Source organism: Psammomys obesus, unplaced genomic scaffold, assembly GCF_907164565.1.
Source record: "Psammomys obesus unplaced genomic scaffold, mPsaObe1.curated_primary_1811, whole genome shotgun sequence".
Classification (NCBI taxonomy): domain Eukaryota; kingdom Metazoa; phylum Chordata; class Mammalia; order Rodentia; family Muridae; genus Psammomys; species Psammomys obesus.
In genome coordinates, this window is record NW_026596244.1 from 14,714,390 (window position 1) to 14,736,629 (window position 22,240).

The following is a 22,240-nucleotide window of genomic DNA, read 5'->3' on the forward strand; positions in this document are numbered from 1 at the left end:
CTTGTTTATACAGAGAAGACCAGGTTGAACTAGGCTTTTGTTTGCATGAAGCAGAGACAGGCTGAACTAGGCTTTCAGTCATAACAGTATCAGCCTCCCTCCCCCCTTCAGGATCTTAGTTGCTCCAGGCACCTCCCTTCCTCCCTGCTGATCTCAGCACCTCTGGCTCCATCAGTTCCATCCCCTGGACCCCTTGGCTTTTGTCATTCAGTGACACTGCTGCTGCTGCTGCTGCTGCAAGCAGGGCCTGTCTCTCTTCCTTCTCCTAGCCTTTAGACCGGATAGCGCTGCCTGGGTCTCCATCCCTCCTGCCTCAGCACACCATCTTCAGGGGCCTGGGTCATGGCTCTGTCCTTCAGCTGTATGCTTGGTGAGTGGCTCTGCTGTTTCTCTAGACTTCAGGGTTTCTGGAAACTTGATCAGAAGGATATTCTCTGACCCAGATTCAGGTATGTTTCAAGAATAGCTTTTTAGCCATGGGAACTTGCTGTAAACCTTAGAAAGCTCCTAAATTGGAGGTTTATCTTAATCCCAGATGTTGTCTCTGTCCCCATATTTACATCATCTATTTCCTATATCTACCTTTACACGCCTCCTCTTTTACACACATTTCTCTAGGTACATTAATGACTAGGCACTGGGTGGCAGTGAGGTACAGAAAGGGAAGAAAATGCAGCTGTCACAGGTTTTGAGTGGCTCACATTCCTCCAGAGTATTTTCTTTCTATAATAAAACTCTGCCAACTTCCTTTCCTCATCTTTTAAAAAGTTTTTATTAAAAAAGGTAAAAACAAATAAAGTAGAGATGCAAAATAATAATCTTTCATTAGTCTGTTAGTCTGGCACACTCTGAAAATGGTTCACAGGTTTCTCTAAATTCCCTAACGTTAGTCTCTATATTGGACAATCTGGAGTTTTGGATTGCAAAGGAACGCGTATTTTAGACATGACTCTTAACTGAATTTATAGGTTACATAAATTTTACTCTCTGAAGTAAACATAATGTTACATTCCCCAGAAGTTTTTAAAGGATTCTGTGTGCTGTGTGTGTGTAACTGAAGAAAACCTTGGGTTATTGAACAATCTTTTTTGACACTATTTCATTGGCCTGAAGCTGGCCAGTTAGTCTAGGTTGGTTGGGCAGTGAGTACTGGGGAGGCTCCCATTTCTGTCTACTCAGCTCTAGGATTGCAAGTTCATGCCCAACTAGAAGCCTTTTAAAAGTGCAATTAATAAGCGCTATCTAATGATGTCTACTAATCTGTCACCATAAGTCATCTCCATTTTTAGGGTCTTGATTAGTGAGAGCGTTACCAAAGCCCACGCAGTTCTTCCAGCTTCAGTTTTATATGTCCAATGACATATCGTTGGCATCTGGCAGAAACAAACAACCATCTTGCCTCTTGTGGGTCACTGTTGAGCCTTCAAGGCTCACCTGAAGTCTTGCCTCTTTCAGAAAGTCCTTCAGACCGATGCCACCTGCATTATCCCTGCTGTTGATAACGTTCAGAGGCTCCAAATCATTTTCTGGCTCTATCACATCTGCTCCTGTGTATCAGCCTGGAACACTGACTTTCATTCTGTTATCCTTCTGTTCTGTGTGGGAGAATATGCCAGGCATACCCATAGTATAACTGAGTCTTAGATAGCTGTAAAATACAGATCTGAGAGTGAACTCACTGTGGAGATTACGAATAAGAGGCTCCAGAAAAGCTGTTTATAGAAAGAAGTATTTCAAGACTAACCACAGAGCTATTTGGAGCTATTTGAAAAACTCTAGACTGGTCTAAAGATATTTGCTCTTTTGGGAAAATCCTGTAACATATGTGTTAGGAAATTTACATGATTGAAAACACTTGGCTTCAGTGGCACAGTGGCAGCTGAGGGCTGGTTACACGGCTTTCCAGTGTGAAGGAGACAGAAGGGTCCAACCACATACAGATTGTGTAGGGAAGAGCCTCCCACATTCCAGTATGCTAGACTGGAATATGCTAGAATTTTGGAACTAAATAAATTGCTGTTCCTGGTCTATTAATTTAAATAAACTGACAATGAATCACTCTGTGATTTTTACAGACTGTGAATGACTTTATGCTGTTAAATGATGGAGGAAAATAAAAATAAAAATATCTCTTCACAATGCATAAAAATTGCTTGAAATTTAAAATGATGTCCATAAGCAAAGGTTTCTGGGAATCTGAAAATGCTCATTTGTCCACATATACTTGGCTGCTCTCATGTCTCAGGGGCAGGACTGACATGCAGCTCACAAAGTCAGACATCATCTCTCCCAGCTCTAAACAAAAGGAGTTTGCCTACTCCCACTGAATGCAGTGCCAGTGAGCCCAGAGGGTCATGCCACTCTGCCTTCCCCACCAGTCACTGTCTGTGGCCTCCAGTGCTCTTTGGTGTGAACTAAAACGCTACACCCCCACTCTCCCACTGGAGGCAGCTACCATCAGTCAGTGTAAAGACAGGGGCGGACACTTCCTGGCCCTGTGCCTGGGTGGAGCTACAGACACGTGCAAGGAACAACTAAGTCATTTGCTAGAATGGCCTCCCTGGTCCACGGTGGCCTTTGAGGCCAGCGCTAGGGAAAAGGCCGTGACAGGACGGCCCTTGGAGGCCATGTATCTTCCACTTTCCCTGCAGTTTGGCAAGGGCTTTCTGCACATGGCTAATTTGAACAAGGACTTTATGATCTTTCCTCTTTTTTCTCCCCTCAGCCATCTCGGGCATTTTCATTGGATCATGCCTCTCGGGTAAGGAATTTTTGTCTGTGGTGTTTGTTTGTTTGTTTGTTTGTTTGTTCATTTGTTGAGTTCTCCAGACTGAAGAAAATCTGTCGCTTCCTGGGCTATGAAGAAGAGGGTCAAACCAAGCAAGCACCCATCCTTTCCAGCGTCTATGCCAGCCCTCCAGCCTGTGCAGATGGATTCCCATCTCCAGGCTCCAGACGTGCTCAGGGTGGTTTTCCTGTCCAGTCCTCTGTGGCCCTAAAAGTTCATTCAGTATCTGAAAAAAAAAAAAAAAAAAATCCTCACATCAGGCTCCTTAGTGGCTGTGTCCAGGGAATGTATTCCTTTATTCCTTCTGCCTCCACCCCACCCCATCCACGTGTTCTTCCAGCCTTATTAGCAGCCTTAGAGTAGAAATGCTTTGTGACTTGACCAGCCAAGGGGAGCCTGGAGGTCAGCCCTCACTGGCTACCTCCTCACGGAGGCTGTACAGTGATGAGGGTCCAAGGGCAGAGGTGGAGGAGGGGACAGAGGGCAAGGGAGAGAAGCAACCACAGACTATGGTTTCAGTCCTTTTCAGTCCTTCCACACTTTCCTTCCATTTCTCTCTCGCTGGATGGTAGAGGCTTGACCAGAGACAACGCCATACGTTAAGGCGAGATCCTCTGCCACATGGGTGAGAGTTGACCTATCAGGGTGCTCACCCGGAAGCTGAGTTCATTTGATCCTTTTTCCTTAGCCTCCACTGTTGTCACCAATGTGGGCACTACCTGCTCTCTTTTCAGTCTACTCACACCGAGGATGTTGCTCCTGTGTGTGTGTGTGTGTGTGTGTGTGTGTGTGCGCGCGCACATGCAAAAGGACAAAAGGAATACATTCCCTGGACACAGCCACTAAGGAGCATGATGTGAGGACTTTTTTTTTTTTAAGATGCTGAATGAACTTTTAGGGCCACAGAGGACTGGACAGGAAAACCACCCTGAGCACGTCTAGAGCCTGGAGATGGGAATCCACCTGCACAGGCTGGAGGGCTGGCGTAAACGCTGGAAAGGACAGTTGCTATCTTTCAAGCCTTCCACTATTAAAGCCGAATAAGGGCACTGCTTGACTTCCTCAGCTCAGTTATTTCTAGCTCAATTCTTTCCCCCTTATCCTCGCTGTACTTTTGGTTTATGCTGTCTTTTCTGGAAACTGCTCTAGTCATTATTCCATGAGAAAATATAAATAAAAATTCACAGCTGGGTTTGGTGATGCATGCCTTTAATCCCAGCACTCAGGAGGATCTCTGTGAGTACAAGGTCTACAAAGTGAGTCCAGGACAGCCAAAGCTACACAGAGAAACCCTGTTTTGAAAAAAATAACTCATTAAAACAATTATTTTGCAGTCCAAAATGAATTAACTTCGCCCATGCATGATCTTGATAGCAACTTTTTCCTAGTCTGCAAAATAATGCCAACCTAGACTCTACCTTATATCCAGTGGCCCAGAATTCTACCTCACATGACTGTTCATCTCTGTCTGTACCCAGATACATTAACTTTAAACTCAAATGCACAGCAATGGAAATTTTCTTAGGTTTTTTTTTTTTTTTAATAGAGCATCCTTTGTGTTTTGTTTTGTTTTTTTTTTTTTACAATGTAAACAATATACCTTGATAATATCCATTCTCAACTTCTCCCTCCATTTCCCCAGGCACCCTTAACACACCCCTTCCTCTGTATGTCCTTTCCCTAAAACAAAAACAAAACGAGCAACGAAAACAACAACGACAGTGTAACGTGCTGATGGCAGCCTGTGCTCCCTGGACTGCCGGCTGTGCAGGCTTGCCTCTGTGTGGGTCTGCTGACTGTGGCCACAGGGGGCTGGTGGGTTGCAGTGCTCAGAAGACAGCACACACTCCTCTAGCTCTTACTCTGCTCCTTCCACCGTGTCCCCTGAAGTGATGATAGGTATCTAACCCAGTGGTTACTCAGTCTGAGCACTTTGGTCAGCCTTGACTCTCTTTGTTAACTGATGCCAACTCAGAGAGAAGATTTTTCTGGCCACAGCTGAAGGAAGCACAGACACAAATATTCAGAAGGCACTTTGGCAACCTGTGCACTTAAGACAGCAGTAATAAGTTCACCCTGCCACGGCCCACGACCTCCCCGGTCATGGGCTTTTGATGAGGCTTGCAGTACAGTCGTGGCTTCCCTTCTGTGGCGCAGGCCTCAAATTCAGTCCAAAAGCAGCTGGCTACCCCCACAACTTTCATGCCGTTGTTGCATTATTGGCATATTTTGCCTGGCAAGCCAGGCACGCTCCCCACTAGATATACCACTGATGGCTTTTCTCCCTCCTGCATGGCCCTGTGGCACTCAGAAAGCTACCAGGGAGGAAATTTTCAGGTCAGGTCCTGGTTTCTCTTATATCCTACAACCAAAGCATAGCGTGTCTTCAGCAATCACATCTTTTTCATGGTCAGCAACCAAGAACAATGGCAGTAGCCTGTATTGGTTAGGAAGCCTCTGGGAACCTTCTGGCCAATAACTCACAAGGAGATATCTCAGACTGGACACTGAGATAGTCCTGTCTTCTAGTGGGAAGGAGTATTCAACCATGCAGGGAACCTGTGTTCAAATCCATTCTTCTTTTTAGGAAATTACATTCTTTTGTTGTTTGTTTTTTATTTTTGTTTTACTTTATTTTTCTTTTTTTCTTTTTTTTTTTTTTTTTTGAGACAGGGTTTCTCTGTGTAGCTTTGGCTGTCCTGGACTCACTTTGTAGACCAGGCTGGCCCTGAACTCACAGCGATCTGCCTGCTTCTGCCTCCTGGAGTGTGGGACTGTAGGTGTGGTGTCCGACTTAGAAAATTAACTCTTTAATTAGCCGACAAAGTGGTGGGTTTCTGTACTGGTTCTTCAGATAGCCTTGGTTTGGGCTAATGTGCCCTACCCTTTCCTCTCTTAACTTGCTCTCTTCTTCTAGGAGCTTGCCTTCAAGCTCTTAACCCTGCCTAACGCTTTCCCTCCAGGACTCCTCCCCACTCTTCTCCAGTCAGTCCTGCCACCCTCACTTCTTAAGACCTTCTGCTTTTGCCTTTTCATGGGCCTTTCTAGCTTTCTCTATAGACACTTCAAATTAGACACACAACCCTAAACATTTTATGCTAGGATCACATTAGAGGGAGAACATGTGATATTCATCTTTCTGGCTCTGGGCTACCTTGGTATAATATATTCCTGAGTTGGTTCCAGGTTTTGGAGTTTGTGCAAAGTTGAGACCGAGCAACAACTGGGAAATCTACTCCTCAGGACTCAGACTGTACCCACGGAGGCACTCACATTGCCTTGATGAAGGTGTCATTCTCCTAAGCAGCCACAGTCCACCAGACCAAATGTGGTGGAATATATCTGAGCCTCAGTTGACCTTCCCGTTGAATGCAGATGTTATTAATTCAGCACTCTGCTGTACTACTCTGAGGCTACAACAGACTTGGCAAGATTGTTGCAAGATGTAACAAAAGCTCTCAGAGGGAATAAATCCCATGCTGTTCCTCACTGTTTTCTGAGTTCACGAAACAACACTGGAAGAACAGAATTGCTCAGTGCTTATGTATTGTCGGATAGGCTTGGTTCCCCACCAGCATTCTCTGCCCTACCCCCTAATGAAAGGGAGAGAATTTATAGTTTTTTTCCATACACAGAGTTTTAATAGGAAATACAACTAAGTCCTTTATTCCTCAGAACCCATAGAGGCTCCAAAGGCCTCCCTCTTTCCCATAGACCTCTCGTCAAACCATCGGAGATTCAAGCCTTCGAAGCGCTGACTCCCCTTGCCATCTCTTCTGAGCTAGGATTTTGGAGAAGGATGATACTATAGGAAGCCCCAAGAAAGGGGAAGAGAGAGGAGGGGGAGGTAGAAGGGAAAGGGAAATATGGAGAGAAAGAGGAAGAGATGAGGAGAGAAGAGAGTAAAGAGAATTTGTTAATTTGTTAATCTCAGTTAACCTCAATCTGGCTACCACAAAAGAAAGTCAAGAAACAAAAGAATTGTGAAAATATCATCCTTACACAGTTCTGAGCTGCGGCCCATAGTGAGCCATCACTTCTACCTCATCTGTGAAATTGTCGGTAGGCATTTACTGAGCCTCTGGCTCTGACCACTAGAGGCTCTAAAATCTCCTCCATCAGCTTCTTGCCTCAGTCGGCAATCTGAAAAGGGTATCCATGTGGCTGTGTGTCTTGACACGGCAATCCTTGGAAGCATACAGTTAAGAGCATAAACGTATCCAGAAGTTCCTTTACCTCCCTTGTTCTGAGTTCAGCTACTCATGCTGTCAAAGTCCCAAGCTTCCTGTACCCCAAACACCCTTTCTTTGCTTCCGAGGCCTCCAGCTAACTCTTCGTCTCTCTGCAGATTCTCCAACCAAAGTGCGGCTAGTGGGAGGTGCCCACCGCTGTGAAGGGCGAGTGGAGGTGGAACGCAGAGGCCTGTGGGGGACTGTGTGTGACGATGGCTGGGACTTGAAGGACGTGGCTGTGGTGTGCCGGGAGCTGAACTGTGGAGCAGCCAAAAGAACCCCAAGTGGTGTGTCCTTTCAGCCGCCAGCACCAAAAGAGCAAAAAGTTCTTATTCAAGGAGTTGACTGCAGTGGGACGGAGGACATGTTGGCTCAGTGTAACCAAGATGATGATGTTTTCGATTGCCCACACGCAGAAGACGCTGGGGCAGGATGTGAGGGTAAGTACCGGGGGCCATCTCTCAGCAGCCTGCACCCCGCGTGGCCGTTATTTCCTGTCGTGGGCTTTCACACAGTACGCGGGTGAACAATGACAACATTGTTACATTTCACACTCTCTTGATGGCGAAACCTGGATGTGACGAAGCCCAGAATTCTTCCCATACTGTGTCTTTGTTAGTCTACAGGTATACAGGAGATCGTATTTTATTTACATAGGTGTAAACGAAGGCGTGCAGGTCCTCCAGCCACTGAATGTCTTTCAGCGACTATGTCCTGAACAGGGATGGAGCTCGCGAGCTTTAATCGGCGCACTGTAAACATTTCAGTGCTCAGGTGTCCATCAGCTTAGTTGGGGAGACAAAGCGCGGTCTCCAGGGAGATGAGCACAGCACATGAATGTGCAAGCCATGCCGTCTCACAGACAGATGGGCGCACATACGGAGGCAAGCGTTTCTTCGCTCTTCTCCACCATTGTTTCCTATGAACTAAAAGCATATGTGTGCTTTCTCTGAAGACTGATCTGGCCGCAATGCTTCTTTCTTTTTGTCTCCCCACAGGATTTATCATTAGAGAAAGGATGACCCTTCTTAAGTTAAATTGTTAAAGTTCCCCTCCCCCTTTTTTTTGGAGTCAAGATTTGGGAGCATTAGTCTGGGACATTTGATTCATGCCAACATTGAGCCAAAACTATTTTGACATTTCATGTTAATATGTGTGTTTATTAATATGTATTAAAACCATACTGCTTTTAACTATCTCTTGTGAGACCAATAAAAAGTTAAAATGGAAATAATTTGAAAAACTAGAATGCTACAGAAACGATTGCAGTTTATCTGGGGACTAGGAAGCCTTCAGGTCCTTCTCTGCGCCACCATCCATTACGTGGTGCTTACCACTCTAATAGACTTGCACCTTTTCTGAGAAGACTGTGTTCTGGCACGGAACAGACATTGCCTCTCCCTTCTTTCCAGACCCAGACAGCGATGGCCCCTTCATCCCAGAGAATGTGCGACTCGTGGCTGGCCCGGGGCGTTGCCAGGGCCGAGTGGAGGTGCTGCAGCAGGGCCAGTGGGGCACGGTGTGCAGAGCGGGCTGGGACTTAAGGGCAGCCAGGGCGGTCTGCAGGCAGCTGGGGTGCGGGCGGGCGCTCCTGGCCCACAGGTGCTGCAACAAGACTATGCAGGGCAAAGGGCCCATCTGGAGGGGCAAGATGTCATGTTCTGGACAAGAAGTGAACCTTCGGGACTGCCCTTTCAGTCCGTTGGAGAACGAATGTACCCATGATGAGGACACATGGATGGAATGTGAAGGTAAGACTCTGCTTTGCAGAGACTAGACTATTCATCAATGTGCTTACATGGAAACCCAGGCAATCTACTTATAAAGAACCATTCATGCACTAAAGGGCCGTTGCAAGTTTATATATTTGTGTTGATTGGCAATTCTCTTAATAACCCTTAAAACTGCATTGTGGGTCATGCTATGAACGGTGATACGGAATGCTGTGCACAGGGTATATCTGCTGAGCCCTTCAGCTCTCAGTAACCACTGGAACTTTATACACGCTACGCATCTATACATAAGACATATTTATAAATACCATATACAGGTAGCTATTGTATTTAAAAGACGAGGTGAAGATGTTCTAGTTAGGGAAACAGAGCTGACCGTGGGACTTGGCAGTGGTCAAGTCTTGGGGAAGCAGCAGCTGTCACCAAGACACACAGTTTCATGGTTTGGTAACCATGTGCAGAATCTGATTTTTTCCTTTCACCTCTTATGTCACCACCTCCCTCCTTCAACCTGCAGATCCCTTCAAGCTGAGGCTGGTGGGAGGAGACAAGCCCTGCTCAGGGAGGCTGGAGGTGCTTCACAAGGGCACGTGGGGCTCTGTCTGCGATGATGGCTGGGGAGAAAAGGAGGACCAAGTAGTGTGCAGGCAGCTGGGCTGTGGGAAGTCCCTCCTTCCATCCTACAAACCCAGGAAGAGCTATGGACCTGGGGCAGGCCGCATCTGGCTGGATGACATCACTTGCTCGGGGGAGGAGACGTCTCTGGAGTTCTGCCAGCACAGGCTGTGGGGGTACCACGACTGTACCCACAAGGAAGATGTGGCAGTGATGTGTTCAGGTAAGCCCTACTGACCTTCTAAGCTTGCACTTCAAGGGACGAAGGAGGAAGAAAGGCAGACGCACTCTGGGGGTCAGAGTAACTCCATCTAGCCTGCAGAGCTGCTGTAGTCTTTACCTACCTAGAACCCCGGCTCTGAGCAGTTGTTTGGTTTTTCTTTGGAGAGGAGGAGAGCTTGGTGATGGACAAGGTTATATGTATAAAATATATACATAATACATGTGCTAATGTGGTTATTGAACACATGAATAAGAGGAGTTGGGCAATGTCCTTTCAGTAAACATGAAAAAAGTGAGTCAGAGAAAGCAGTTTTCCAAATCATGAAAACAACTTTGAAATTATGCAGCAGAACTGAATTGATTAGTCTTTGCTTTCAACCCCAGACTAGCTCTCGGAGGTGAGCCCAAACTTCAAGCCCTAAATTTGAGCTAACTGTAGAAGGCAGCCTGACCTCTCTCTGTTGCTGCTTCCAGGGTGTATATAAGAGCTGGCGGTGCTGGCAGGGACCCCTTCTGAGAATGTCTGAGAGCATCTTGCCAAAGAGTAGAGGATCTCAGCCCTAAGCCATGGCCTCCTCCCAGGAGTGAAGGAGCAAGTGTGAGAGGAAGGTCAAGTGTAATGTGGAATTAGGATGGGGAGGAGGCTCCAGGGAGCTCCTTGCTGTGAGCAGCTAACTCTAAAGTAAGCTCAGGCAAAAAGACTCTCGTCCCATTCTCATCAAGGGTTTTTGTGAGTGTGTAAGGATAGTCAGCTGTCTTTTCCCTGCATTCTGAACTTACGGATTCAGAAGTATCTGAAACACAAAACTACCTGTACTAAACACAGTTTCCTTATCTCTCTTCCCTTACGGTGCAGTGTGACAGCTGTTCACACAGCAGCCATGTTTTGTTCAGGGTCCTAAGTCACCTAGAGATGATGTAAAGCACACAGAGGGTGAGCTTAGGTAGTATGCAATTTCTTGTTGTAACTGGAAGGGAGACTCTTCCCGCACCTGCAGTCGCCAGCATCCTTGGGGATGCTGGCCTCAGTTGTCTGTGAATGCAGAGGGAGGCTGGCACTGTTGGTGACTCACAAGGACGCAGCTGTTGTTCCTTTGGAGTATAACCCCAGGTGTCTCATACTGTTGGGGAAAAAGTTACACATGTGGCTTTGCTCTCTCCCATTCTGGCCCTTGATCCGCTTGTTGGCTAGTTTAGCTTGAGAGCAATGAGCCTTTCCGGGCCTACTTCTGCCCTCACTGTGCTTTCCTCTTCTTACATAGAACAGTAACCTGGATGTTGACGCGTGACCCAGATCCCTGCTTGTTCAGTCGGGCCCTAAGTGTCCGTGTGGACTTCAGCCACCTCTCCCTCAACCTTTCAGGAGTCTGAACATTGTGCTCACGTCTTGATCTCCCGGTTATCCAACCCTATAATAACCTCAAGATTCGAGCTGCTTGCTGATGATGTGTTTCCACAGCTCTGTGGTTGTGTTCACCCCTCGAAATCCCTCGCAGCCTTTACAAACTGCCCTCGGCACACCTGCAACTCTTGGGGCTGCCAGTGTGGCCTGCCTGTCTGGAAGCAACATTGAGGACGTGAAAGCACAACGGAGCTCTTGAAAGGGAATGTGGGTAGACAGTATTTTGGAGGTGGGGAGGAAAATAGATTTTTAAAATGCTTGTAAAACTTTACAAGCTCAGTAATCATGGCATTAGCACGTCACTGCGCTCTCAGAGGAAGCAGCATGGTGTTTTCCGTAGCCCTGGGCTGTTACATGTTGGGTTCTCGATGTCTACTTAGAACTCTTTGTCTCAAGTTTGGTTCTAATGCAACAGAATTCTGAGGTGGAGCCTTTGGGACCTAATGACATCACATGGTTTGGACCCTCAGCCCTCGTGAGTGGATTACCCACTGGTGAACCCACTGGGAGATGGTAGAAACTTCAGGAACGAGGACCAGTTAGCAGAAGGTCATTGGGTGTGCCTTTAGAAGAGAACATTTTGTCCCAAGCTTGACCCCTCCCTCTACTGACGGGTTGATTCCATGTCTTAGCTACTGCAAATTAGGCTGCAATAAACACAAGTGTGCTGGTACTTCTTGATATGTTGATTTTATTTTCTTATATTTATGCCCAAAAGTCAGCAGCAATTTTATAACCACATAGTCATCTCATCCATGGGGTGATCTTCAGAAACTCTGAGCAGCACAGGCCGGGGCTCTGGTGGCAGCTCTGGTTGTCCTGGGGTTAGTCAACACTTTCCAGGAACTGGATATTGTGACACACAGTAGAGTTCTCCAGGTAAGTGGATTTCCAACAAGTTATTCTGGACCTGGGAAAGGATATTTCTCACATATGACAGAGACCAGAAGAAACACACAGATAATCACAACACACACGTACAGAGAGGAGCACATAGGAGGTACACCAAGGTACAGGGCAGAACTTGGGATCCAATGGCATCCCTGACTTTATGTAACAAACCGCGTGTAAGCAGAGTAATTTTAAAAACTGAGTTGTCTGGTATTGGTTTTAGTACTGCTAACCAAAAGAACCCTAACCAGTTTACTCATTTTAAATTAATGAAGTGGTAATTTACCCACATTTCCCGAGCCTGATTAGATAAGCTAGTTGTTAGCAATGCAGAAATTGCTGTTGCATTTATACAACCAAACTCACAGATATGACAGCGCAGGGACAGGGCCTGTGACGGCTGTGCCACTCCAAAGGGTTGACCATGAGTGCACTTTTAGGCACTATTGAATGCCTAAAAGCTAACAGTCACAAATAAGAGAAAACTACGATAAAAAAATTGCTTGCTGGGGTCTAGTTACATTACCAGGATGACTTTTCTAGCTTCATCCACTTTCTTGCTAAATGTATAGTTTCATTTTTAAATAGCTGAACAGTATTAAAGTGTGTGTGTACCCGGTTTCACTATTCATTAGTTGGTGGACAGCTACACCGTTAACAATTTCTGCCTATTTTGAATAAGTCAGCAATGAACATGGTGGTCAAGCATCTCTACAGCACGATGTTGAGTTCTTTGGGTACACTCCCAAAGGTTGTATAGCTGGATCTAACCCCAACTTCCTGAGGAACCACCACACTGATTTCCACAGTGACTGTGCAAGTTTGCAGTCCCACTAGCAATGAAAGTGTTCCCTTCTCCCCACACCCTGGCCAGCACGAGCTGTCATTTGGTTTATTGATTTGGGCCATTCTGACTGTTGTTAAGTTGAAATCTCAGTTTTGATTTGCACTTCCCTGAGGACTAAGGGTGATGGACATTTCTTTAAGTGTTTTTCAACTGTCTGTGGCTTATCCTTTGAGAACTCTCTGCTGTTTTTAATTGGGTTGTTTGGTTTCTTGTCCACTGTTCTTAGCTTTTCATGCACTTCATCTACTAACCCTCTATTAGATGTCCAATTGATGAAGATCTTTACCATTCTGTAGCCTGCAGCTTTGTCCAAATGATGGAATCCTTTGCCATATGAAAGTTTTTCATTTTCAGAAGGTCCCATTTATTAGTTGTTGCTCTTAGTGCCTGTGGTATGGATGTCCTGCTCAGAAAATCTTTTTTTTTTTGTACTGAGTTCAAGTCTATTCCACATTTTTTTCTTTATCAGACTCAGGGTATGTGGTTTTGTGGTGAGACCTTTGTTCCATTGGTGTTGAATCTTGTGTGAGGTGATGAATATGGATCAGTTTGCATCCTTTTACAGCCTGAGGTGCACCATTTGTTGAAGATGCTGTCTTTTCTCCAGTATGTATTTTTGGCTTCTTTGGCAAAAATCAGATGCCCTCAGGTTTTCATCTTAGATTCAATTCCTTTGATCATCATGTTTGTTTTTATGCACTACTACACTGTTTTTACTGTGATGGCTCTGCAGTACACTTGGAAAGCTGGGATGGTGGTGCCGTTAGTCATTCTTTTATTATTCAGACCTGTTCACATTATCCTGGTGTGTCTATGTGTGCAGACGTGTGTCTGTGTGTGTGTTTCCATATGAAGCTGAGAACTGTTTTGTTTTGTTTTCAATTTCTCTGAAGAATTGTGTTGTAATATTTATGGTAATTGAATTGAATCTATAGGTTGCTTTTGGTAGAATGACATTTTCACAATGTTAATCCTACTGATCAATGAGCATGGGAGAGTCTTTCATCTTCTGGTGCCTTCTTCAATTTCTTTCTTATGTTGTAATATTTGTATTATACAAGTCTTTAAATGCTTGGTAGGAGTTATCTCAAAATATAGTTTTTGAGATATTGTGGAAGGTGGTGTTTCTCTGGTTTTCTTCTGTCAGTTTGTCCTTTCTAAATAGGAAGATTGCCAATTTTTCAGTGTTTATTTTGTATCCAGCTACTTTACTGAAAGTGTTCATCAGCTATAGAAGTTTCCAGGTGAGTTTTCTTTTATATATAAAATCTTATCACCTTTAAATAAAGATACTCTGACTTTTCTTTCCATTGTGTCTCCCTTCCTCCTTGGTTGTCTTATGCTTTAGCTAAGACTTCAAGTACTATATTGACTAGGTATGGAGAGTGAAGAACCTTGTCTTGTTCCTGATTTTACAGTAAGTGCTTGAAGTTTCTTTATGTTTAAGTGGGTGTCGGCTGTGGGAGTGCAATAAATTGCTTTTATTATGTTGAGATGTGCCCCTTCTGTCCTAATCTCTCTAGAACTTTTCTCATGAAGGGGGTGTTAGATTTTGTCAAAGGCCTCTTCTACATCTAATGAGATGGTCATGTTGTTTTGGTCTTTCAGTCTCTATATAGTGGGTTACATTTATCAATTTTCATATGTTGAGCCATTTCTGCATCTCTGAGATGAAGCCTACTTGATCATGGTGGATCTTTTTAATGCGTTCTTGGATAAAGTTTGCAAGAATATATTGAAAAAATTTTATCCATGTTTATATGGGATATTGGTCTATGCTTTTCTTTTTGTGTGGGTCTTTGCATGGTTTAAATATCAGGGTAATTGTGGTCTCATAAAAAGAATTAGGACATGTTCCTTCAGTTTCTGTTTTGTGGAATATTAGAGTTAATTCTTCTGTGAAGGTCTGGTAGAATTCTACACTAAATCCATCTGGTGGTGGCTGCTATAACAAAAAATAACAACAGTACTGTTCTATTAGGGTCAGAGATGGGTTTAGATCTATAGGACAGGACAAGAGCCTCCACAGAGGGTGGCTTTCATATTGAAATTTTTTTTCAGAATTTTATATGTGAATACTGTATTTCCATCATTTCCATCCCTCCTCCTATCCCCTCCAACTCCTTCCATGCCTCCTCCAAATAACTCCCTTTCAAACTCATGACCTCTTTTTAATACACATAATCTATAATATATTAATATTAATATTAAATTATTTGACAAAACATTATATTAAGTATATATTCTACTGAGTCTATTTGGTGTTACATACACACTCTCACACACATATGTACATATACATATACCTGTGTTTAGCGCTGACCATTTGTGTCTTCATTAGGCTTCTATTGATGTAATGAGGCACCACGGCCAAAGCAACCTAGAGAGGAAAGGGTTTTCCTCACCTCACAGATTCTAGTCTGTTACCAGGTAGGGCAGGGCAGGAAGTCAAGGCAGTGCTTTCTTACTCACCCCGACCACCTGCCTGCGGAGTCACCATCTCTGCTGGGATGGGTCCACCCACATCAATCACTAGTTAAGAACATGAAAAGCAGGCTTGCCTACAGCCCAGTCTTACAGAGGCATTTTTCACAACTGTGGTTCTGTCTACTCAGATAACTCTGGCTTTTGTCAAGTGGACAAAAAAATAGCCTATCAGGCAGCTCACCCTGAAGAGAAACAATTCTCCCTTGCTTCAAAGCAGTTTATGCCTTGTAGCTCTTCACGTACCATGCAGATCCATTTCTCAGTGTCTCACTGACTGAGTCCTCAGGGTATCAAGCTTAGCGATACTCACTTAGGTTTTATTACTCCCTTATAGCGTTGCCTTTAGTCCCTTCCCATCTACATCTCATCCCCCAACAGAGGCTGTTTTTGCTTCCCTTTCCCAGATATCTTGCTACCAGGAGCATGGACACAGTCACCTACACAGGCTGCTGTGACTTTTTTTAAACTGTAAGATGAACTTCAGTTTTCGGTAGAGGTAGTCAGGAGCCTTCAACAAGAAGACTCGGCTCATCTGTGACGTGTAAGCCTTATTCTCTCCAAGGCTGTTTTGAAATGCACCATGTTGTTTTTTCTCTACATCCTACAAGTCTTAGCTGGTTCAACAAGCCAAAAAATAAAAAATTAAAAAAAAAAACCAAACAAACAAAAAGACAAGTATACAAACTAGAAAAAAAAATGAGAATGTTTCTATTCACAGCTATGACCAAATGTAAAAATCCTGGGCTCAGGGGGTCCTGCAGAGCCTGATGCACCAACGAGGACCATGAATGGAGAGGACCTAGACTTCCTGCTCAGACATGGCCGATTAGCAGCTCAGTCTCCATGTAGCTCTCTGTGGGAGGGGATCAGGGGCTGCCTCTGTCATGAATCTGATCACTGGCCCATGATGATCCACTCTTGCCAGGCCATGGAGGAAGAGGATTCAGGCAGTCCTGATGAGATTTAACAAGCTATGGGCAGATGGCAATAGTGGAGAACTAACTGTTTCAGTGGACTAGGGGAAAGAGAGAGGGGAAGATGGAGGGAGGGTGGGACTGGGGGAGTTGAGGGACGGGGCTTCAATTGGAATATATAATGAATAAATTGTGAAGAAAAAAAAATAAAACTTAGAAAAAAATGCCGGCTCTACCAATAAACTACTCTTAAGTTAGCAAAATTTTCATATACAAAATTAATTGTATTTATATGTAAAGCAGCAATTAAACTTGAACATGTATAATATTTCTGCTTACAATATAATCAAGACCTACATATCCTTGTAGAACCAAGGATATGTTCAACAAAAGTATAAACCACCCCAACACTGAAAACCATATAACTCCAGGGAGAACTGTTAAAGAACACCAAAGGTCACAGGACTAGACTGTTAATTATCTACACCATTTTCTTGCCTGAAAGAGAGGATTTCTGAGACATAGCAAACATGACGTAACTATAAAATTTGTAAATTTGACTTTGCCAAAATAAGAGAACTCTTTGAAGTGCATTGGTAGAAAAATAAGAGGTAGATTCATAAACTGGTCCAAACTGCCAACCACCTACAGTTCTACCAAAAAGACTCTCTCTCTGACTATACCTGAAGTTAGTAATTGGATAAATAGCTCTGGCTCTAAATAATGATATACATTATCCTATTTAGACACTGCAAGACAGAAAACATGTAAGTCTACAAACACAGAACAAACACTCAGAGGGAAGCTGGTGGGTCTGAATGGCTGAAAAGTAATGTCGTGGTGGGGGCTCAGATGGCTGGTGGGAATGTAAAATCACTTACAGAAAAAAAAACTTTTCCAAAGTTAAATATCTCCAGACCCAACAATCCCAAATATTTACTCAAACACTTACACACAAGGGTTTACAGGTACTTTGTCAATAAGGCATGAATAGATCTCAGAAATACTAAGCTAAGGGAATAAATTCAGAAACAGAATAAATATTATACATTTTCATTTTTAGGAAGCCACAGATACTAATCTAATCTATAGTAACAGAATGCAGACAAACAGTTACACAGGCTTGGGGTGCCTGAGAAGTGGTAGGTACACACACATTCTCACCCACACGCACACACCCCACAACCAGCCTGGGAGAAATGAAACACTGGATTCCACGACACTGAAACTTCTATAGAATTAAAAATTTTTTTCTGGTTTTTCAAGGCAGGGTTTCTCTGTGTAGCCCTGGCTGTGCTGGACTTGCTTTGTAGACCAGGCTGGCCTCACACTTGTAGAAATCCACCTGCCTCTACCTCCCGGAGTGCTGGGATTACAGGCGTGCGCCATGGTGCCCAGCCATATAGGGAGAGTGAAAGGAAGACACCTGGACCCAGCTGGAGCGGGAGTTTTCCTCCTGGGACTCCACACAGTTCTAACCTGTGACAGTCCACCTTCCAGGATGGAAGCCCAGACAAGGACAGGTCAGTGGTGGGCAAACCACACCTTGACCAGGACTGCACAGAGGCGCACATTGCTCCCCTGACCCCTTTAAAACTTGATCTCATGTTGAATCGCCAAAGATGGGCTAGGGAGATCACTGTATCTCTTGTCCCTCCTAATATGGCTACTTGGAGTAAATATCCTCTTTCTGGTTTTGATATTTATCTGGCTGTTCTCAGTGACCCACTGAGGGTGAGCGGCGACAGCTGACTAGTATTTTCTAAGCGGTAATGTACCAAAGTCCCTGTCCTCGGATCCCTGAGAGACAATGGGACAGGGGTTCTCTGTCTGAGCCTGGCATAGTGGGCTTGTCAAGGAAGGAGAGCTCCTACTCCCACGGAATAAAGAGATGGCTTATTCTGGAGTGAACAAGAGTGATCATGGCCCAAAAGCACAGAGTCAGGCCTTTTTTTCTAAATGCCACGTTCCAACAAGGTATCAATTTCTATAGTAACAGAACAAAGAAAGTCATAAAGTAAAGCACTTTTCAAACATGTCAGAAAGTACATCAGGTAGGTGGGTTAGAGCAGAGCAGGGAGCCTTGCACATTTATTAGATTATCTGCTTGGTGAAAACTAGGGCTCCATTTGTACATTCCCCAAAATGTGCCTCATATTGACAGAAGAGGCTGGTTCATGTACAAAGGACAGCAATGGGGAGGCATAAAGATGCCCAAGATAATTCTGGCCCTGCACTTGCAACGTTCCAACTATCACTGAAGTGCAGACATGGCTTTTTCCAGATTGTGACCCCATGTTTAGTAACCACATACATAATGCTGAGATGATACAAATATTCTAGAACAATTACTATGGTTGTATTTAAATCAGTTTAGCTTTGTCTGAAACCATTGCCTGTATACTTATTGAAGGGGCTCTGGCCAGCCCAGCATGGCAAGGCTGGCTCCAGCAGGCCTTGCCCTTCTCTCCGAGCCCCTCTGCCCTACTAAAAACCTTAGATTACATTCCTAAAGCTAGCCCTCAAGGTCTATTCCCTTATTTGGCCACTTCCTCCTCTCGAGGCTGACTACCAATGCCCAACTATCAAAGTATTGAAGTCAGCAATCAAAAGCCCCCTTTGGCTCATCTAATTAACCTGTCTAATCCTAACACCAGGATTCCCATTTTATGGTTATAAACTGCCATCTGCCTATGGGCCTCCAGTACAAATACACCTGCCCCCTTCCCCTTGTCGTCTGACTCCCCCTTTCTCTTGTTCCCTTCCCATTTTCCCTCATGCTCTTTGTCCTCTCTTTGTCTCATATTCCCTGTCCTATGTCCCTTTGGGGAAAATAAGTCACCTTTGTGCTGAGAACTTGGTCTTGGGGGTCCTGGGCCAATAGTTTTCCTTTCACTTATGATGCATTCATTCTAGTTTATGCTAATTGCACTCTGATGGGCAGAATTTTTTAAAAGCCTTTTAATCTATGAAGCAGTATGGAAAGATATTTTAATCTGAAGAAATCAAAGGGCACTGGAGCAGGACACAAAGGAAAAGAGATGTGAAACTGTTGCAAAAGCCCCTCCCTCCTGGACTTCCTCTTCTGCATTTCAAGGGGTGGTGGCTTTCCTGTTAGTCCTGGAAGTTTAAATTGGTCAGACGTCTTCACAAGGGTTTGTGGACACAACTGTCTGGGGTGCACAGATTTCCCTGGACATTCGGCTGGGCTACCTATTGCTGGGCTTACGAGGATCGGAAGCATGGAGACGTCTGTGTGGTTTAAAGCTGCTGGCCTGATGCTGGGCAGTCTCTCAGCTAGCTGTTAAAGTTACCGTGACTTCTCCATACCATCCCTCCGCGTGTGTGGCTCTCCTACCTCTTCCTTCTTGACCGACCGTCTCTTCCCCTCAGCCTGTGTCCCTGCCTGCCCAGAAGTTCAACCCCATACTCTCTGCCCCAGCTCTGGTTCTCAGCTCCTTATTACACACACATACACACACACACACACACACACACACACACACACACACACACACACAAGCCACAGCCCATTCTGAGCCAATCAGCAACAAGACAATCATCTTTTGGGCAGGTGAGAAAGGACAAGTATTTACATATGGGAAGCTGGTGCTGGGCCATAAAAGTACAGTATCAAAATCCTGTCAGTAGCCAGGCACAGTGCATGCTTTAATCCCAGCATTCAGGGAGGCAAGGGCAGGTGGGTTGCTGTGAGTTTGAGACCCAGCCTGGTCTACAAAGTGAGTCTAGGACAGCCAAGGCTACACAGAGAAACCCTGTCTCCACAGCACAGAATTAACAGTTGAAAATACAGGAACACACCTGTGAGGGATGGTCATCCTAATAGTTGCCAGTGCCAGTGTTTCCTGAAGTCGAGTTCACTTCTTTTCCTAATCCTTCTCTTTGCACTTGATACCCAAACTTAGACGGACTTTTCTATCTCCCCTCACAACTCAGCCTTCATGGATTGCCTGGCTATTGTTAATCTTAGATGGTAAAACATTCAAGAAATGTTTTAAAATAAAAATGGTTTGTTCCCCTTTAATCCATAAAGAGAATCACATACAAGCTTCAGGGAGCAAAGAAATGGTGACAGAAATGCTACAGAAAGCAATGGGAGGAATTGCACACCCTCCCCTGGTGTGAGGGGGAAAGGGTGTCACAGATAGCAGTTAGTGAGGAAGGAGAATGTCTTCCAGGGCACACAGGCTAACCGCTGAGAACGCGGCTCCTGTATCTTCCTCCAAATACCTCCCAGCTTATGACACCTATTATTTCCCGTGAGGCTCGTCAAAAGCCAGAACCATCTGCTGGAAACCCCCGAGGTGCATTTAAAGAGAGCTCTCATCTGCAGATGCACTGGGAAGTCCTGAAATTTACCCAAACCACACGAAGGAGAGAGTATCTTATATGTTTCAGCTCACGAAAGGGAATGGAGAGTAACCACTGGACATCGTTCAATTCACATGTCTATTTCTGTAAGCTCACTCTGAATGCTGGTTAACTTCTGGTCCTGACTTCCTCAAACTTCAGACGTTCTGCGACTCCTATGCGAGTAGTTTGGTTCTGCTTTTTTTTTTTTTTTTTTTTCTTTTCTTTTGGTGAGAGGCACCTTCAAGGTACCATCCCCAACCTGGTCCTCATGCTGCCTTGGCTCCTGCTGTTGCTCTGTGGTGAGTTGGACAACTTAGAGTGCTGTCTGGATCGGGGCTCTCACTGCTTGAAAAGGGGTAGAGAGTTTTAGGACTACGTTTCTAACTGGCAGTATTCAGGGATGCTTGCTTCGTGTGTGTGTATCTGTCTGTCTCTCTCTCTCACACACACACACAAAATGTAGCAACAAATTGGTCTCTCACTATCATTATTTCATGTCTTCTCATTACTCCTCAAACTTAAATCCTTTTGGGGCTCATTTTATAACTGATTAAGAAAATTCTCCATATTTCTAGTGCCATGTCGACCAATGACCAAAAACCTTCTGTCCTCCTCTTGCACGTGAATATACCTCGTCTCAAAGACAGGAGTATCCACTTATTCACTTAAGACCTTTTTGCCTTATGTTTTCTCTTCCACTCAGGATTAGGGACCATTCCTCTATTCCAGCTTATTCCCAGCAGTGCTGGAGCATACTTGGAGAACTTTTTTCCTCATCCTTGCACCATCTCTTTCTCTCTTCACTCTGCTCTCGGTGACTTCATTTCACTTCCCCGGTTCTTTAAATTTTGTTTTTAGTTACACTGAGACTCACCTTTCCTAGGCTCTTGAGACTTTTTCCGGATGTCAGTCAAAGTAAAGAACAGCTCCATCGTATCAAAGATTCCTTCGTGCTCCCAGTCTTGCTCTGTGAGCGCCTCTCTCATCCTTAATCCAGGCAAATGTTCAGTTGTTTCAGATTTTTTTGTTTTGTGAACTGGCTTTAATCACCATTTATCCCCTCCATGCCTTTGAAATTATCCTGGCTAACATCACCCACAGCTTCCACGTTCCTTCCCCCAAAGGTCATTTCCGTTTCCTGCTTCCTCAGCCTCTCAGGGACAGACACAGTGGATCACAGGGGACACAGTTAACTTGATTTCCAGAATGCTATGTTTCTGTTTTCTTTCTGCTTCCTGTTTGCTGCTCTCACTTAGTTCCTTTGCCAGACTGAATCTGTCCTCAACATGTTGACAGTTTTGAAGTGGATTTCTAGACTTCATCTGTAGTTTTTTTCCAAATTTACACAACTTTTTGTCATTTAATGAGTCACGTTAACTCTAAACTTAATCGTATCGCACCAGCTTTGACTTAGTCTTTAAAGCCTTCTCATGTAGTCAGTGGCTACTCATGTATCTACCAGCATCCTAAACCGCTTTCTTGATTCTTGTCAGCACTACACCACACTTACCCAGTTTTCCTCACAACTTTTCTCTTTCAATAAATGTCATCACCATTTTTCTGGTTGCTCTGTCCCAAAACTTAGAAATAGCACTTAAAACTCTCTGTCTGTCTCTCTCCCCTTCCCGCTTTCTGTCTCTCTCCCTCCCTCTCTCTCATGCCCGCTCTCCTCATGGTTGCTGCTCTATGCCCCCTCTCTCTGTCTCTCCGTCTCTCTCCCTCCCTCTCTCTCTCA

At 44.6% G+C, this 22,240-nt stretch overlaps 1 protein-coding gene and 1 long non-coding RNA gene across 2 annotated transcripts in view; one reads left to right on the plus strand and one right to left on the minus strand.

The window, feature by feature from the left end:
* The first annotated feature begins 216 nt into the window (after positions 1-216).
* Cd5l (CD5 molecule like) lies at positions 217-11,665 on the plus strand. The gene is made up of 6 exons (XM_055596578.1): positions 217-370; positions 2,726-2,761; positions 7,137-7,460; positions 8,433-8,771; positions 9,271-9,591; positions 10,853-11,665. The coding sequence occupies exons 1-6, from the start codon at positions 343-345 to the stop codon at positions 10,858-10,860; spliced, it is 1,056 nt and encodes a 351-aa protein (XP_055452553.1). The 5' UTR covers positions 217-342; the 3' UTR covers positions 10,861-11,665.
* Position 11,666: 1 nt separating this feature from the next.
* The window catches only part of LOC129668550 (uncharacterized), a 15,398-nt gene continuing 4,824 nt past the window's right edge, over positions 11,667-22,240 (minus strand). Inside the window, exons 2-3 of the long non-coding RNA XR_008718934.1 lie at positions 15,037-15,110; positions 11,667-11,902 (exon numbers count right to left, since the gene is read on the minus strand). This is a non-coding gene — a long non-coding RNA (uncharacterized LOC129668550). The remainder of the gene's footprint in view (positions 11,903-15,036; positions 15,111-22,240) is intronic.

Excerpts from the sequence above, each read along its gene's own strand:
- Cd5l (XM_055596578.1), top strand. The coding sequence starts at position 343 with ATGGCTCTGTCCTTCAGCTGTATGCTTG. Across the intron at positions 7,461-8,432 it reads CGCTGGGGCAGGATGTGAGG|ACCCAGACAGCGATGGCCCC; the intron begins GTAAGTACCGGG and ends CCTTCTTTCCAG. Across the intron at positions 8,772-9,270 it reads CACATGGATGGAATGTGAAG|ATCCCTTCAAGCTGAGGCTG; the intron begins GTAAGACTCTGC and ends TTCAACCTGCAG.